Source organism: Pantherophis guttatus, chromosome 3 (genome assembly GCF_059756535.1).
Source record: "Pantherophis guttatus breed Tessera chromosome 3, ASM5975653v1, whole genome shotgun sequence".
In the NCBI taxonomy this organism is placed as follows: Eukaryota; Metazoa; Chordata; class Lepidosauria; order Squamata; family Colubridae; genus Pantherophis; species Pantherophis guttatus.
In genome coordinates this window covers 104,204,702-104,224,522 of record NC_142065.1, presented here as the reverse complement: position 1 = coordinate 104,224,522, position 19,821 = coordinate 104,204,702, and the positions used below count along the sequence as shown (strand labels likewise).

Genomic DNA, 19,821 nt, shown 5'->3' with positions numbered 1-19,821 from the left:
CAAAGTTCCAGGCCCGGACGGTATACCAACGGAGTTTTATAAGAACTGTCAAAATGCAATGGATGAACTGTTACTCCTGGTTCTCAACGATGCATTATTAGAGGCAGAAATTCCCAAATCCTGGACTGAAACCATCATTACACTTATCCCTAAAGAAGACACAGACCCCACACAAATTAAAAATTATAGGCCGATTTCACTGCTTAATGTAGATTATAAACTCTTCATGTTGGTCATAACGCAAAGACTGAAAACAATTATTCATAAATACATACATACGGATCAGAACGGTTTTGTTCCAAGAAGACAGATCAAAAATAACATAAGAACAATTATTAATGTCCTGGAATATTACGAGAAAAGAAACGATAAACAAGCAGCCTTACTCTTCTTAGACGCACAAAAGGCCTTTGATAATTTAAACTGGAACTTCCTCATATCGCAATTAGAAATTATGGACTTTGGTGCTAAATTTTTACAAATGATTAGAAGAGTATATTCCCTCCAAACGGCCAAAATTATGATCAATGGAGATATGACTGAAAACTTAGATATACAAAAAGGAGTGAGACAAGGCTGCCCCTTATCCCCACTATTGTTCATAATCTCTTTGGAAATATTATTAAATGAAGTCAGGAAAGACCCCGAAATAAAAGGTTTGAGAACACGGAAAGAGGAGTACAAATTGCAAGCCTTTGCTGATGACGTGGTGTTTATAATGGAGCAACCGGAAACAACAGGAGCCAAACTTTTAGCGAGGATAGAGGAATATGGAAGAGTCGCAGGGCTTAAAATTAACAAACAAAAAACTAAAGTGTTAACAAAGAACTTGACAAAAGTACAAGAGATACAACTAGAAGACAAATTAGGAATACAAATTGTAAAGAGAATAAAGTATTTAGGAATCTGGCTTACTGCCAAAGCAATAACAATCAGAGAAGACAATTACAATAAATTAATGAAACAAATTAGAAAAGACCTGGAAACGTGGAATAAATTACAACTGTCATTCCTAGGGAAAATTGCATCCATAAAAATGAATATACTCCCTAGATTACTTTACCTTTTTCAAGTAGCCCCAATCTGGCCAGGAAAGAATTTCTTTAAGGACCTTACTAAAATAACAACAAAATTTATTTGGAATGGGAAAAGGGCCAGAATTAAAATAAAATGTATGCAAGATACCCGGGAAAAAGGAGGCCTAGGCCTACCGGACTGGGAGCTATATTATAAAGCAGCGTCGCTAAACTGGATAAGGGACTGGATAGATCTTAAGAATAAAAGAATGTTATCACTAGAAGGCTTTGATCTACATCGCGGATGGCATGCCTTTCTCTGGGAGGGAAAGGATAAGCACCATGGGTATTTTCAGCAACATATCATTAGAGAAGCATTGTACAAATCATGGCAAGAGGTTAGGAAACATTACACCAAGATCCCACGATGGCTATCGACAATGGAAGCACAAATATACCCCAATGCTATGGACATAGCGAAAATGAGGACTTATAAAGAACTACTGAACAGTGAAGGAGAATTACAAACAAGACAAGAATTACAAAATCAGGGTATAGACATTGATTGGTGGCCATACATGCAAATAGAATCAAGATACAAAACTGATCGGGCACAATTCGGATTCCAAAATGAACCAAATGAATTGGATAAAATATTACAAAGTGCAGATGAGAAAATGATTACCAAAATTTATAAGTACCTATTACAATACAAATTGGAAGAGGAGGTTGTCAAAGAAAGCATGATAACATGGGCCAAAAACATAGGATATACTATTGAATTGGATAAGTGGGAGAATTTGTGGAAGATAAATTATAAGATGACATTGTCCATACCCTACAAAGAAAACCTTTACAAAATGTTCTACCGATGGCACCTCCCACCGGCGCGTCTAGCCAAGATGTTCCCAAATACATCTCCGATGTGCTGGAAATGTAAATCACAGAAAGGGACATATTACCATCTCTGGTGGCTATGCCGAAGGGCAAAACAATACTGGCAACAAATCAAAACAATGATTGAAGAAATTACGAAACAAAAACTTGAAATGAGACCGGAAACCTTTTTATTGGGAATCATCACAGCAAATTATACCAAAGAAATAAAATATCTAATCATTCATATCCTCACAGCAGCACGTATACTCTTTGCCCAACATTGGAAATCTGAACAGTTACCTACAGAAGACAAAATAATAGCTAAAATTACAGAATGCGCAGAATTGGATAAGCTTACAAAAGAAATACAAGAGAAAGATGATACTGATTACTATTTAGTATGGCAAAGATGGTACGGCTGGCTGGAGGCAAAAATAGGAATACAAAGATAATTTATGACTAATCAATAGAAATGTATAGTAGTAAATAAGGAATCAATTATATATATATATATATAACCATGTAAACAGATGATTATAGACATTGACATAAATAGAAAAATGGAAAATACCCCACCGTTATAGTAACTTCTAAGAGTCAGTCATTGGACTGAATCGATGTTTGTTAGTTTTGTATGTCATTTTATGTATTTATGTTGGTTTTGTTTTTTCTTTTTATTATTAATAAAAATTTATTAAAAAAAAAAAGAAATGTAAAGTTTACGCAAGCTCAAAATTTAAGAGAGAATTTTTATAAAATGTTTTATTGGTGGCATCTGGATCCTAAAAAGCTAGCCTGTATGTATCCAAGTTTGCAACCTAAGTGTTGGAGATGCGAATGTGATGATGCCATGTATTACCATATATGGTGGACATGTAAAAAAATTAAGGCATTTTGGATAAAAATATGGTGGATTATTCAAAACATTCTCAAAAAGAAGATAAAATTCACTCCACAGTTCTTTTTGTTAGGTATAATTACAGACTGTACGGTCATAGAGTCTAAATTGATTTTAAATTTAAAAACAGCAGCCAGGCTTTTGGTGGCGCTGTATTGGAAGAAGGAAGACTTACCTACTATTGAAGAATGGACATTAAAAGTAGTGAATTTAGAAGAGATGGCAAAAATTTCGGCATATTTGAAGGACCACTCAAATGAAAGATATATATCGGAATGAAGAAGATGGGTTGACTATGTTCAAAACAAATATCGGACTAAAAAGTTTCAAATAGCTTATGAATGAAACCAACTTTTTCTTTTTGAATTATGTTTTGTTAGTTGAAAGGGGAGTTAAAGAGTAAGACGGAGTTTGGAGCCTACAGAAAGTTAGCATATTTTAGTTTATGTTTGTTTGGGAAGTCTGGGGTGGGTGGGTGGGGGGAGGGGGGTTGGAGGGAGAGAGGGAATGAGAGGTGGGGGGTGGGTGGAGGAGGGAAGGGGGGTGAGGAGGGATGGGGAAAAATTGTTGTAATACTTGATAAAACTTTTTAATAAAAACAAAAAATAAATAAAAAAATAAAAAAAGAGAAACGGCTTCTGATCTTCTGAAAAGTGGTTATATAACTGCATTTACATTTTACCCTCTCATAATTTCCTTCTTTCCATAAACTAACCTTTTTCATCTTCACACCCATAAAACACAAGTTCATTTTTTTTCTTTTTTCAGCAAAAAGTTCATAAGCCATCTCCAGTCCATAATAAACGTACTGATCCTTCTCTAATCAAACAAGATCGTCTCACCATCTTTTGTAACCATTCTTCATAGGGGACTAACTCTAGCATGCAGATCACTTCAATAGTCTTTTTCTGCCTCTTCTCCAACTCTTGATAGCTTTTCTGAGGCTTCCCCTTGGAGGACCCTTTTAGTTTATAGAGTCTCTGAAATACACATCAACCTGATCTCTGCAGGAGACAAAGCTCCCCATTTTTTAATGAGTCTTATACATAAAGAAGAGAGCTAGGAACGATTCCAAGATCTGATTGACTTGAATAGGGCTTACACTGAACATTCAGGCAAACTCCATGGAAATAAGTGGGAATTATATCAGTTTGGGAGAACAGTGGCTTTTAGAAAGAACTCACAAGGAAAGTTATAGCTATAGTAATAGCAATTGCATGTAGACTTATATACCGCTTCATAGTGCTTTACAGCCCTCTCTAAGTGGTTTACAGAGTCAGCATATTGCCCCCAATAATCAGCTCCTCATTTTACCAACCTTGGAATGATGGAAGGCTCAGTCAACCTTGAGCATGTCAGGATCAAACTCCTGGCTGTGGACAGAGTTAGCCTGCAATACTTATATCTTGACTTTGACTGAGTTTCTACCCTGTGTTATGGTCTACTTAACTGTACTTTGCTGAAAAGCTACAATTCTCTGGGTTTATGCAGCATACTAAGCTAAAATCAAACTTTGTGATTTAGTGTGATGTGTCAATTACACCATTACGTGTAAACTAATCATTGGGAAGGATCACTGAAAAACTGTCAGATTTCAGTATATTCAACTTAATTCAACTCTTTCATGTCTTGGCAAAGAAAGAGATCCTCCCAGGTTAACAACTGCCATGCTTAGTGGCCATTCAAAGTTATAGTGGCACTGAAAAAGCAACTTTTCAATTGGTTCTTGAACCTGTGACTATTGTATTGTCTCAGAATTACATCATTACTATTTGTAAGCTTTGTAGCTGGCTTCCAATAAGCAAAGTCAATGGAGATGCCAGCAATAAAATCTCAAGTTGCAGTCACATTATGTCCCACTTAACAACTGCAGGTGATTTGCCTAACATCGCAAGGAGCAGCTTTTTGGAGCACATGTGCCAATCTCCTGTCCTTTCCTTAGCTAGAGAGTTTCCAAGGAACTGATTTACTCACTAGTTCCTTGATCTTTGTTGCAGTTGTCAACTCCACTTTCATGAAGATATTTTCCGTTCACCATATCTCCCCCAGAAATCCTGAGCAGTTGTTAATTCTCAACAAATCTTTGTTAGACATTACTGCTATTGTTTTAAAATCCAATTATGGCAGGTAAGAAAATGTGCTATGGGCCAGAGCAGGGGTGAAATCCAGCAGGTTCTGACAGGTTTTGGAGAACCGGTAGCGGAAATTTTGAGTAGTGGAGAACCGGCAAATACCACCTTTGGCTGGCCCCAGAGTGGGGTGGGAATGGAGATTTTGCAATATCCTTCCCCTGGAGCGGGGAGGGAATGGGGATTTTGCAGTATCCTTCCCCTACCATGCCCAAGCCACTCCCACCAAGCCACACCATGCCCACTAAGCTACGCCCACAGAACCGGTAGTAAAAAAAATTGGATTTCACCACTGGGTCAGAGGGTTATATTCCCAACTATGTAAATACTAAACAAATACAATATGCCAACAGAAAGCCTGAACATTCTTTATTGAACCTGTTTGAACTGAAGGCATGTAGTGAGTTGCTCAAGAGCCAGCAAAAAATATCAGGACACCTACTACTTATCCTCTAAGCAGGGTACGACAACTGCCATAAGAAACTAATTTTAGATGTCTACAGTAATGCAGATCTAGAAGATTTAGGAACTGAAGGCAGAAAATCCTAGATCTGTCTCTTCTTATTCCTGTGAATAAATATGCAATATATTCTATTGTTATGCTTATTCCCAGGTAAGGGGAAAGGCATTTATTTCTTCCCTCAAATTAAATGGATTGCTTTTTATCTCTCTGCTATGACTTCTCATCCCCATTAATATACAGTGTATACTAATATATACTATACTCTATTAGTATACTATTACTATATTCTATTAGTATACTCTATATACTAATATATAGAGAATTTATACATTCTATAAACATAAAAGTTTAATGTTACCCAGAGTTTTCTCTGAATAACCAGGAGGGAAGAATACTTGGTAAAAAAAACAACAATAAATATCACAATAATCAGAAGTGCTGATTCCAGACATTAGAAGGATTTTCAGACCAAAAAAGATGTGAATAAATATGTAGGCATACATGCATCAAGCTTTCGTGTCTAGCTAAAGTTATAAGACTATATGACTGTCACTGGGATGAAACAAATTATGTCCACTCGGAATATTGCAAATTTATATTAGGAGTGGGGGAAAAAGTGTTTTAAACCAATTAGAACTAGAATGTGAACTATTTAATCAGTTTCCTTTTTTATTTTATTTTGCAGGTCCAATATACCCTTCACTGAACGTAAGTATTTTTAACTATTTCATATGTGCATTGACTCACTTTCGGTGTAAATATGTTTGCTTGAGAGTTTGCAGAAAATGTGAAATAAATGTACAAACAAATCCAGAAATGAAAGTAAGCAGTAATAGTTGCTGTTAAAAATTGGATTTATTGGGGATAAGCTTGCTGCAGTTATATCAGTCAATTCATAGTCTATATATGGGCAGAAAAGTGATTATGTGGATATGTTTCAGCATGCACCAAAATGACATCCACACAGGAGATATTAACAGACTGAAATGTTTTGCAGACTTAGGGAAAAAAATAATTGAGAGAGGGGAAGAAACACGAGCCTGTTTCAAAAACACAGCTCACACTGACAGAAAGGAAGTTCAAAAGTAATATTAGAAAGTATTACTTCACATCAAGCAGGGGTGTCAAACTCACGTCATCACGGCGGTGTCACATAATGTATCAGGACTTTTCCTCCCTTCGTTAAACCGGGCATGGGTGTGGCCAGCACGTGACCAGCATGCATCCGGCCTGAGAGCTGGGAGTTTGACAGCCCTGACATAAAGAGTAGGGAAGCTTGGTACCAACTTCTAGCAGAGGTAGTGAATCAATCAACCATAAGTGAATTTAAGCATACTTGGAATAAACACATGTCCATCATCTGACAAAAATTAAAAAGGAAATAAATAAAAAAATAAAATAAGAATTAAAATAATAAACTAATTAAAAAGAAAAAAGAAACTTAAAAGCTAGACTTGATGGACCACTAGGTCTTTTTCTGCTGCCAGTTTTCTATGTTTTCTATGTTTCACTCAACTTATATTAAGTGAAAATTGGAAACTGGAAAGAAGAAAGAACAAAATGGAGTAGCTTGAAAAGAGATCTGTCTTCTTGATAAGTTTGCTGTCCCTGATAGTGAAATGGCATCTCTATGTTCAAAGGAATATATGTCAGAATACAAACTGCTAGAATTAACTCAACCAAGGAACAGTTCTTGCGTTTTGTGGCTTCCTAGAAGCTTCTGAGTCTAGCTTCATACAATGACATTTAATTTGGTGCATCCTTTAATCTTAATTCAATTTGTAAATGCAAGTAGGAAACCAATCACAAAAGCTAATTGCTTCCTGAATTAAAATCCTAGCTTGTTCGAATGTCATGATGTGTTTTACCTGCCCGCACAAATAAATGAGTTGCATACAAACCATCCCCTTTTTGTGTGTGCAAGAAGAGGTTGACAAAAATCTTCTCTTACTCAGTTAGAAATAAGGGATACTTCTTCCATTTTGGAGAAAACAGCAGATGGATTGTGAAGAACTGCTCTGTCTGAACAAAGAAAGTATGGCTGGATCTTCCAAAGAAGAGTTGTCTCTTGTGAAGCTTACCCTACTGTTTTTATCCAACTCAGAGATTATGGCTGGCTCTTGAATCAGATTCAGTTCCCCATCCCTGTCCTTGAATATGCAGTATCTACTACTGATATAGATAATGCTCAGGCTCAATGTGCTGATTTTTTCCCCTTCAGTTTAAAAGGAATATTGGTTAACAACTCAATGGCTATGCTACTTTGGTAGAAAGAGATAGGCCAGTATTGAAAATAGTGAAGGAAACATACATTATAATTGTATTCATTAATTGTCAGAGATAATAATATTCCTCTTACAATAAAACAATCAATGTAGCTCTGGAACCAAATAAACATACCCCTAATTTTTTTGCTGAAGAGCTTTAATGGGAAAAACTAACTCAGCTGTTGACCAACCAGTTAACGGTAAGGAAGATGCTTTATGGAAATCTTATTTAGATTATTTTTAGATTATGTTTACAAGGCTATAAAAACAACAGGAGAAATAGGGATCTCGGGGCTGGAGGGATTTTGAATTCTTATAACTACTTCTATTAGCTTAGCTCTCCTGTCTTTCCTCCATTTTTAGAATTTGATGGAGAATCGGTCGGATGACAGCAGGAACTGTTGTCATCACTGGCGGAATACTAGCAACTGTCATCTTACTGTGTATCATTGCAGTTCTTTGCTATTGTAGGTTACAGGTAAGACTCCTTTCAATGTATGAGACATATACTTCCTTTTGTATTCAAGGACAATAGAACATTATATGTAACAAGCATATATATTATATTATATGTTTCATGTTAGCAAATTGAATAGTCAACCATTATAAAAAGAATTTAAAAAACAAAGTGCCAGGAGCCCTGATATAGAAAGAAAGCATAGCTATTATCTACAAAGCAATAAAATGCCTTTAGAGTTTAAAACATTTCTAAGATATCCCCAGGAGTGTGTATGGCATTTAGTACACTATAGTGAAGATGAATAGCAGAGCATTAAAACTAGAACATAAGTGCTTAAACTGAAATGACGACATTAATTAAGCCATAACTAGATATAGGTCCTAAAATCCAAGGAAATCAAACTAGTTTGTGAACCAAGTGCTGCTTTGGAATATAGCAAGGTGCTTCAAACAGCCCTCTTAAGAATTTGGTCTGTATTCTATATTTAGGGACATTAAGTTATTGTGGATGAGTGAGTAAATGATATAGTTACCTGTATAATATTTGGGAGGTAGGTTAACTTTAGAAGAAAGGCTGTCAAACTCCTGGCCCACGGGCCGAATGCATCACGCACTGGCCACGCCTGGCAAAGGGGAAAAAGTCCCGATATGTCATGTGACACTGCAGTGATGACATGAGTTTGATACCCCTGCTTTAGAAGATCTTATGGTGACAGGTATGTTCTTCTCTGCTCTGATATAAAGCACTATTACTGACCTTTCAGAAATAAATTTAATTTGTTCCCACCAGTTTCCTCAGTGTTTTTTTTTTAATTCATGTTTTATTTGCAGTTTTCCTTTTGCACCATACATATTTTGTGTATTGACACAGTGTATTGACTGGGTCAATGTCCTTTTTAAACAATGCTAACAATAATAATACAAATAAGTATGCATAATCCTAATCTTCTAACTTCAACAATACCATTCTCTCTTTATAATTTTTTATCATTTTTCCCATTAATTCATTTAAACCTAAATAACATTTCTTTGCACCATGTATTTGTTATCCCCTACTAAGTCACTAATATTTAATATTGTAAAAATTACTCATTATTCCATCACAATGTCAATATCCCAAATGTCTAGGACTACTAATAAGGCCAAATATTAACAAAATTTAATCAATCCCAGAATTATATCTTAAAGTCCCCACAATTTCTAATCCTTAAAAGTTTAAGTTAAGCGATCCCATTGTGAACCCGTAGTAAAGGTAAGTAGAACCCCCCCTGGTTTGGTGTGCAGGAAAACATGGTACATGAACCATTTGTTAATCTGACAAAAAAAAAAAATGGTTGCATCCGTTTCACATAAAACTCAGACTGATGGAAAATTTTGTGAAAGAAATGAACAAGGAAGTTTAAAGAATTTTTGTGGTCTACAGATCAGCTATGTCATCAGTGACAAGTGATTCAAAGATCTGTTACTGGGGCCAGAGAAAATTGCCTAGAAAGCATTCAAGGATGTCCTTGAGAATTTTCTTGGTAATTATAAAGTATCTAAACTACATTCAGCTGGTTGACAAATTTCTCACAGTATATAAGACCATGAAGTGCAACAGGTCTCTGAGGATTCATTTTCTGCATTCACACTTGGACTTCTTTCCCAAAAATCTAGGTGCAATTGGTGATGAGATGGTGAAACATTTCACTGGGACATTGCCACAATGAAAAAATGGTATCATGGCAACTGGAATCCATCAATGCTGGCTGACTTTGTTGGACACTGCTGCGAGAGGCAAACAAAAATCAGCAGCAAAACACTTTTAGTCTTGTTGAACTCACGCAGCATGTCAGAAACATGTGATTAAATATATTATTAAACATTAATTACATATTTCTCAAGATTCCTATGTGGTACAGTCACTCTGAAATTATATTTGTGTTCAGTTTGAAGGGATCTGTCATAATCACCAAAGATTTTTCAGGAAGCAAAACTTTTGAAAAAAATGTGTTGTCCAGTGATTATTACAGCTTCACCCAAAGCCTTTCTCCAGGTATAGAATTGAATGCAGACTTTAGATCAATAAAGGCAACACATAAAGAGAGTGCATGGACAACATTTATTTCTCTGCCCCAAACTGCAGGAGAGCAGATACAATATAAAGATAAAGGTTCCCCTCGCACATATGTGCTAGTCATTCCCAACTCTAGGAGGTGGTGCTCATCTACATTTCAAAGCTGAAGAGCTAGCACTGTCTGAAGATGTCTCCTTGGTCATGTGGCCAGCATGACTAAACACCAAAGGTGCACGAAACGCTGTTCCCTTCCCACCAAAGGTGGTCCCTATTTTTCTACTTGCATTTTTTATGTGTTTTCGAACTGCTAGGTTGGCAGAAGCTGGGACAAGTAACGGGAGCTCACCCCATTACGCAGCACTAGGGATTTGAACCACTGAACTGCCAACCGCCGACAAGCTCAGCGTCTTAGCCACGGAGCCACCACGTCCCTAGATACAGTATATCCCTAGTCAATGTGCCTTTCTCCTTGTCTAACTAGTTCAGAAGCTTAGGAAATAAGAAGTGTCCATCTAGTTTACTAGGAAAGCTGAGGAAACTAATAGAGCAATAATTAGATGGGCCCATGCTATTACCTTTTTAAAAGAGAGGAACAGTAATAGAACAGTTTCATTCTTTAGGCATATGGAAAGTATTATTGATGTGGGTGAGTAAGGAGGTCAGAAGAAAGATCGACCAATCAATGTTACTTTTTAACAATTCAGCAGGTACCAAATTACTACCTGGTTTTTCAGAAGGCTGATGGCCAAGGGAGAATATTATTGGGGGTGGGCTTAACTGAGATGAAAGACTGGTAAGCTGAGGACTGTATAATTGGCTATAAAACTTCCCCCACATCTTTGCTAGACTCTTAGCTTTAGGACAGCCCAACTTCTTGGCTAAAATGCTTGTAATTATCTTCTAAACTAGAGTAAAGGTCAGTCCTTCTGGGCAGACCAGATCAGGAAACAGACTCTAGTCTAGAGGAAGACTAGAATGATACTTAATTGAGATAGGCTGTAATTATAGAATCTTGCAAGCTTGACTGCTTCACCTTCCCAGTGAATTAGGGAGGGCTCTCTGCCTGAGTTTCTTCTGAATGCTTATTTCCCAGCCCTTAAGGCACAGGTATCAAACTTGCTGCGTCACGTTGCCGTCACGTAACGTTTTGTGACTTTTTCCCATTCACAGAGCTAGGGTTGGCGTGGCCTATGCATGACACATCCGGCCTCAGAGGCCGCCAGTTTGACACCCCTGCCTTAAGGAATGTTTCAGTCCTCTTTGCCTATTTCCATCTATTTCCCTGATTCTCTGCAGTAGAGATTTTTTCTCTTGTGGCTTGGAAAAGTTGTTCCCAGATATGTTTCTTCCTTTTTATTAACTGCTTATACTGTAACTTCTTTTAAGATCTAGAAATTGATTCCTAGTATCAAGATGGGGTTGGAACAAAAGAAGAAGTATTGTAGGTGAGAAACCAGGAGATGGAATCATTAGGTCAGATTAGACGATGAATTGTAGAAGGCAGAGGGAATGGCCTTGAGGGGCAAGAGAAATTGTTGCTACCAAGGCAATGTTCATATAAAAGAGAAGTGTTTCCAAGTTAGGAATGTAATCAAAATAAATTAAGGTAAAGGGAGGAAGTTCTTTCTGGCTTGCAAGATTCTGTCAACTCAAGCTTTATGATAAAATTGTTTCTGATGTACATAACATTGGATTCCTAGTTTGATCAGCCTTGAAGGACTGACAGAATGTTACCTGAAGGATTCTCAGTAAAAGTCAGGTTGAAGGTTGAGGCTAGTATCACTTTGTTTGGAACTGCAATTCATTGTACTTGAGGGATGCCTTATAATGCTGAACTGTAGATGATTACCAGTACTTTTTACATATTCACAGACACATTTGTACCATTGATGGGTGCCATGGGCTATTTGTCTTGCTTTTCAAGGGCTTCAAGAGGAGAGGGGCAGCCATCTTATATACAGGAGTTAGATAGAATGTCTATTAGGGCATCTTCTTCAAGATTCCTGCTGTAGATAAAAAAGTCATAATTGTCTTTTGGCTTATCTCTGTTGTTTTGATTAGTATTTCGTAGTGTGGACAGAATTAAAGTCTTCATTTAAATGTCAAGAAGCTTTGCTGTTTCCTAGGTTTGGTAGCCCCTCACTTTTAAAGGGAATGATCTCTTTGGCCAATGCACTGTACGAGTTAATCAATTCACTTTGAAATGGGCAAAGGAATGTTTTCCTCATGTAAGTGACACATTTAAATACACTCCTTGCTGTCAAGGTTAGCGATAAGATTAGATTAAATATGACAACTGTCCAAGTTGGGCAGCATTTCAGAGTGAATGAGCTGATGTAATATTGCCTAAAAGGGGATTCAAGGATTAAATCATTGAACATTCAAATGGGATAAATTCCAAAATGTTCCAGAAAGGACTTCATTTTTAGGAGCACTGATGGAATTAATGAACTCCTGAAAAACAATTGGATCCTTTTCATGCATATGGAGGAGCCAGTTAATATGGACAGGATCAACAGTATAAGGCTGGCAACCCATCCTTTTGCATTAATAGCATTAAGAGTAGATGGAACTAATTGATTGGTTTGATAAGTGATGGGAAAATCTTTTTGGGGTGGGGTGGGGGGGTCTGGGCTTCTGGGTTTGCAACTGTCAGACAGTCTGTCTATCAAGGAAACTCACTAAGATACAATAATGTGAGCATCAAATGTTTTTCTTAGATCATCTATTTTAACAGAAATAGCTGTTGTTCCTCAAATAGACTTATAACAGTGTGAGCTGCTAAAAGACAATTCAGGTAATCTCCGGGTTACGAGCATTCCCTTAGCAAATGTTTGAAGTTATGCAGTAAGCGCCCACTAGTGTTTACGAACAAGTCCCGAAACTACGAATCTTGCAGCGCCGTGACAGTTGTTCACTCTTAGGAAAAAGCACAGAGGCTCTGCAACGTTTGTCCTGCACTTTGCTGGCCAAAACGGAGCTCCATTTGGCCTGCGCAGGCCTCACCCAGCACTTTGATGGTCAAAACAGAGCTTTGAGGGAAGCAGGCCCACCCCTCCAAACCGCAATTTTTGGCCTGCAAAGTGGCTGGCTCTTGTTACTCATGCATTGCATTGTTTAAATTTCCTGTTCTACTGTCAACTTTTTCTTCTTATCCCAACTACGGGTAGTCCTCGTTTAACAACACTAAATGGAACCAGAATTTCCATCTCTAAGCAAAGCGGTCGTTTTGGCAATATAACATGCAATCATACTGCTTAGTGACAGAAATTCTGATAATCTCAATTATGGTTGTTAAGCAAGGACTTCATGTTTCTCCTGCCCTGCTGGGCTCGCCTCTGCTTCAACTTTTCCCACCTGCCTATCTGCCCCTCCTCTCTGCCCTTTTGGCCATCCTGAGCTTGGTGTCTCCCATGAGCCTCAGTTGACCATTGGTGTCTTCTTCCTTATGCTGCTAGCAAATTGTGCCTGGCCTGTAGAAGGAGGTCTAGAAAAATACAGGCCTTTAATGTTTCTTCACAGCAAATAAGTTTATTAGAAAAAAATATTGAATATATTCATAGATAATATTATCAGTGGTTATTACTTATGATGGCAGTAAATTGTCTATGATGTCCCAGGAATATGCTGCTCAATACCAGTTGCTAGAGAAAGTACTTTTGAACTCTGGTGCTGCTTGCGAAAATCCTACTGGCCAGCATGGAAGCAAAATTCTGCAACGGAGTCTTTTGGTTTGATCCAGCCAGTAGTTCAGGTGTGTCTCAGTGTGTCTGAAAGTTGGCAATTTTAAGCTGTGTGGACTTCAACTCCCAGAATTCCACAGACAGCAATATTCAGAAATACTGATATATCTGGTGTACCTCATAACCTGATGTGAAAATTGTTGAATTTAATGCATGTCAATATTCTGAACTCTCAGAGCATTACTCTATTTATGAAACAAACTTTTTGTGTGCTAATAAAAATATTCCTCTCCTGCTTTAGTATTATTGCTGCAAGAAAAATGAATCTCAGGAAGCCGAAGAAGAAGAAGAGGAGGAAGAGGAGGAGGAAGAAGTCAATCTTCCCCTGCACTCACACTACATTATGTGCAATGCTTGCAACTGTCGTATCATGGACGGGCAGGGCAACTCCTCTTTCCCACCCTGTGAGCTTAACAAACAGAGTAACCGGAACTATGGCCCAGTCTGTTCCCCCTGTGGAGCTCCCTTTTATATACAGACCGCTGACATGGTACGGAATGGGGGTGAGAGTGTCACCTACACACCCATATGCTGCAAGGATATGGGGCTGCCTGCCAAACTGGCAACCCACCAAAATTACCCGGTGATCCATCACTGCGCCATCCACGGGACCTTTCCAAATCTGAGGGCTTTCAGTACGGAAGTATGATCACTGTCTATCACTATCACAGGTGCTTCAGTATAATCCTCTTGTTGGGTGGGGATTTTAACGTTATGTGTTTCAGCCAAAATGGAACATGTGTCCAAGACCCACCATTGTTCCTGATCTTTGCAGCAAAAGATTTATAACTTTGTAACCAAGGGGGTGGGAGGGGGGAGTTGTGCAAATTTCAATCCGCAAAGTGATAATGTTGTTTCCACTGACGGTTCTTGTCTAAAGAGGGCTATCTATAATACAAAACTATCTTGCATTTCAAGGTTTTTGGAAACCACTTTACAATTCCACCCCCCCACTAAGAGATTTGGTATCTACCATTAGGCATTCCCATTTGTCTCTCTCTTCAAAGCAATACCTACTCACTTCCTTTGATTAGTAGAGTAAGCTCCCGATGGTCAGTTCGAGAACTTTTTAGGGGACATCATAATTCCCAACCAGGATGGGGACAACCAGTGAGAAGGGTGACAACATGTTTGCTGAATTAGTGTTCATTAGAAGTGGAACAAGAACAAGAAACAAGAAATGAAATGTTCTGATTATTTCTATAACCCATTAGTTTATGAACTGAATGCTTTATTTGTACTAGAATGTAAAATAGGCCAGCCAAAATGTACCGTATTTATTACACACATGAACACGCATACACAAGCATTTAGTAATGGTAAGAAACTGGGAGTTGAAGAACTGGAGAAATTACCAAATTTCTTCTGAAAGCTGATTATTTTTTACATGGCAAAAACATCCTGTTCTCCCCAAATTCTCAATTCTGAACAGGCTTTCTTAACAATTCATCCGGACACTTAAAGGCCACCCCCCCACCCCACCCCACGCTTTGATAAGTCTTTTTTTCTAACTTGCCATCCTTGTGTAATTAAAGTTGGTAGAACTGCAAAAGGTAATGTTTTTATCATCAAGCCACGGCAAGGAAAGATTGAAGTGCATATAATGGTCAGTGCCAAATTCAACAGTTTTATGACTTTTGTAAAATAATACCTTCTAAAGTAGAACTGGTCAAATAACAAAGAAAAGTGTACTGGATTGGTTTCAAATGTTGATTGATAACTTCCGCAAGCCTATCCTTTGCTATGTGTGAAATGTGGTTCATGTGTTTGAAATTCTGATGGTTTGATCTTCTAAGAATGGTACGTAAGGCTATTTTGGAAACTATTTGGTCTATTCTTTTGAACAAGCACAAGGGTCATTCTCTGAAGTATCAGTAAGCAGTCAGTCTTGCATACTCTTCTCTATTTATATGAATTGAATGTTTTATCAGAGATGAAATTTAAGACCTTCGCCTAAAATGGTAAACATCTCAAGAACACAAGGATGCTGATGCGATAAAGGAATCGGTGTATGTACAGGAATACAGACTTGATTCATTTCAATTATATTTTGAACAAACTGAGTTTAATCTGGATTGTGCCCATTTATCCCAGTCCACAGTTCCATTGGAGCTGCATTTGAGTAAAACCAGAGCTCCCTCCACAAAATAGAATCTTAATTCTAGATGGGGGGAAAGCTGCGGTGGGGGAGGGGAAACTTCATGTATTCTTGCACAGAGGTAACATATATCCAGGGGTGGGATCCTACCAGTTGAACAACTGGTTAGCTGAGCGAGCGAGCGCCAGACGTGCGTGCAGTTTCCATAAAATTGAACTTCCCTGTTGCAAACAAGGAAAGGAGAAAGGAAAACAGCTGAGGAGGGCCAATTCAATCTGCTGCCCTTGATCAGCTGTGCTTCAGAAGCAGAAATAAAGGTCAGTATAACCCGGGGGTGGGTGGGTGGTCCCACTTTCACAGCAACAGAGAACTGGTTCGCTCTCGGCAGGAAGTGGGACTACCAGTTCAGCCGAATCGGTCCGAACCGGTAGAATCCCACCACTGCATATATCTCTAAACTGGAAGAGATGTGACAAATGTGTGCCTGCAGTTCTTTGAGATAGGACAAGCAACAATACAATTGTATATTGCCAGCACCACCCTTCTCGTGTTCATGAATAACTCTTATGCTGAGCACACAGAAAGCTATACTTCCAGCTTCTTGGTCCTGTACATGCCTGGAAACTCTCAGTATTCAGGGAATAAAATATTTGGGGTCAATGAACAGGATGAAGTTAAGTCAAATGTGTGCAGATAACTATTTCTTGTATGAAGCTTTCCTCCCTCCCTCCCTCCTCCCTCCTTCTCTCTCCCTCCCTTCCTCTTTCTCTCTCTTCTTTCATGCCTTCTTCAGATACTCAAGACAGCATACATAATGCTCCCTTTCCCCATTTTCCTGAGATGAATTGACTGGCTGAGTGGTGATTTTAAAAAGGGTCCTGAAGTTATCACAGCCTTCCAACCTATGAGAAAGCAGTGCGTGTGTGGTTCAGGTCATTTAATTATAGTAACAAAGTGCCTTATAAGGTATATAGAGCCACCAAAGTAAGCTCAGAAGACTTTCCATTTAAAAAAAATTATGAAAAATCTAACAGCCAGCTTCATCAGTTGCTGTGAAAGCTACCTGTATGATCGGTAGTGAAAGCAATACAGGTTACAAAGATTGGTTTTTCAAACTATTCTTTTTTAAAAAAGAAAAAACCCAAAGTTAAGGAGATTATACCGGGCATTTGAAAGCTGGAGGCATGAATGTTATTAATAGAAGAGAATATATGTAGCTCAGGGTTGAACTGTGAAGTCCTTGGTGCTCTTTGAGCTTGGTTGTTTTCTTGCAGACATTTCAAACAACCAAGCTCAGAGAACAAGAGAACAAACACTCCATAGGGATAAAAAGTATTACTGTTATATGCTTGTTTTCTTACATTTTGTCTATACATTAGGAAGGAGCAGATTTCCAGTGACAAATCTGAAAGAAAGGAGAAAAACTTCATTGGGCATAGAAAAATTCTTAGAAGTCACTAAGGTGCAGTAAAACAGCCTTCAGAAGGTTCCAGATTATTATCAGAGGAAGACCTGGAATTTAGGGCGGCAAGGATACACACAACTAGAGTTCTAAAAAGTTTTACACATAAAATGGTTGCCATAGCTCTGAAGCACATCCCTAATTCCAGATCACATAGCCTGCATGCTTCTACTCTGCTTAAGTTGGCAGCCCATGATTTACATTTTGTGTAAATTTCATTGTTCTTCAAGCTGGGGGGGAAAATATCTTGTTTTGTTAACTCAGCCCAACAGGTTTCTGCCTTGCTTTGCATTTCTTTGGAACGGTTTGGTTGATGTTCCTAAATGACAGATTGTCATTTGTGTGTGTGATGTTTCCACACCTTTCAGTTGAACCCTTCTTTGAACACCTTCTTTGTTCTTTTGGTGAGATGTGCTGTTTATTTCTCCGGGATTCAGATAACGCTGGATATCCTTAATTTAGGAGGTAGCAATACAATCCAATGCAATGAAAACTCCTGTCTTTTTTCTTTTCTTTTTTGTGCCTTTGAGTCAGTTTTTGGCTTCATCCTACATTTTTCTTGGCAAAATTTTTCAGAAGTTTGCCCTTCCCTGCTTTCTAGGGTTTAGAGAGAGGGTCTGGCTCAAAGGTACCCAGTTGGCTTTATACCTAAAACGGGATTAGAACTCAGTCTCCTGTTTGTTTGATGCCTAACCACTACGTCACACTGGCTCACTTGTATTCCTTTCTAGCAAGTGGCTAATTGCCCAAACTAACTTAATTTTGCTAATGACACTTGACTGTATGATAGAATTATAGTCAACACATGGTTTTAGATGTTGTTGCTTATAAACCATCTAGGAATGCACTCAGTTTCCTATATGGATGTTTTCGCCCAAATTATACCTTTCTACATAGTAGTTGTAATCTTATTTTACACCTGTGGTTTTCTGAGATTTCAAAATGATTTAGACATATTCCAAAACAGAGCTAAATACCATCACCAGGTACAAATACCCATAATTTTAAGTTTGCACTAGGGGTTATTCCTCGCTGAACTTTTCATGCTGAAGGTTGGCTGTAGCTAATCTTTATAGCAGGGGTGAAATGCTACGGTTCGCTCTGGTTTGGGTAAAAAGTAAATCACATGACCCCCACCAAGCCACACCCACAGAACCGGTAGCAAAAAAAATTGCATTTCACCTCTGCTTTATAGAGCTGATTTAGTCCATAACACCATATTCAAATTATCAAAAGCTCACTAACACATAGGAATCCAGATTATTTTGACTACAGTAGTTCCTTCTTTTTGCAGGTTAGCTGAATATATATATAGAAACCCGCTAATCCTATATTTATTGGGAAAGGGATTAAGATAGCAAGGAAACAGACTTGTGTTTCATCATATCTATGCTGCTGTTTATTCTTTTAATGAGGATAGGTTTTTTTGGTACAAGTGGGAAAACTTACTTCTCACCTTCAGTTTGAAGTATGTAACCTCCTCTTCTGCATCTTAGATTCAGCCTAAATCACTTGAAAATGATGGAAAGGGACTGACAGCCCTTCCAAAGATGACCCTGAATGGAAAGCAAGCTGGAAAAATTCTGGATCATCTTCCTTTAGACTGCAGCAGGAGGAGCATCTTTTTAACAACTTGCACACTGGCAACCAACTGATTCTAGACATAGCTCAAAATCCTTAAATTCTCCCACTCCCCAGCTACAAATGGTCTGGGACCACAGAGGCTAAAGCATTGCCTTTTCCCATACAATCCAGTTTGTCACCTCACAACGGGTGGTTCTGCTCTAAATGCTTTTATTTTTTAAAAGGTGAATTGGCAAGGAAGCTCTGGTTTTCTCAGCAATGTCTTTGTGGCGCTAGACGAAAAGAAAGTGGCAAATTAACATTTAGTCAATGGAGAGAAAAATAAAACACTATTATTTATTTTTTTACTTTTTTGCCATTGTTCTTTTAACCATAATCCTCTATTTTTCTGATGTTTAATTTATGATACACTACGGTAGTTGCCTTAAATTCTTATAGTGCTTTAACTTCTCTTATCCTATCCAATTGAGAAAAAAAAGATTTAACATAGTCCTTTTCCATGGCATATTTATTTAGTACACAGAGGAAAGTTTATGTTTTTTATTTAATCTGGAAAAGAACTGAATAGAACTTCCTGGCTGTCTCTTCCTACAAACCTGGTACTTTCTCTGTCCATCCATCCATCCATTTTTTAAGGTTACTCAGTCATTGACTCTGGCAATGGCATCATCATGGCAAGGTCAGGAAAATTGCTGCAAATACTGGGATGCCACGAGGAACCCAATGTCAAGCCTTCAAGGTAGGTTAGATCAAGAAAAAAGCAGGAA

At 38.1% G+C, this 19,821-nt stretch overlaps 1 protein-coding gene across 1 annotated transcript in view; it reads left to right on the top strand.

Moving 5' to 3' along the window:
• Nucleotides 1–15,462, top strand: part of LOC117661155 (protein FAM163A) — a 98,485-nt gene extending 83,023 nt beyond the window's left edge. The window contains exons 2-4 of the mRNA XM_034409703.3: nt 6,071–6,093; nt 8,016–8,130; nt 14,152–15,462. Of these exons, the coding sequence (XP_034265594.1) occupies nt 8,038–8,130; nt 14,152–14,559 (501 nt within the window). The 5' untranslated portion in view covers nt 6,071–6,093; nt 8,016–8,037 and the 3' untranslated portion in view covers nt 14,560–15,462. The remainder of the gene's footprint in view (nt 1–6,070; nt 6,094–8,015; nt 8,131–14,151) is intronic.
• The last annotated feature ends 4,359 nt before the right edge of the window (nt 15,463–19,821 follow it).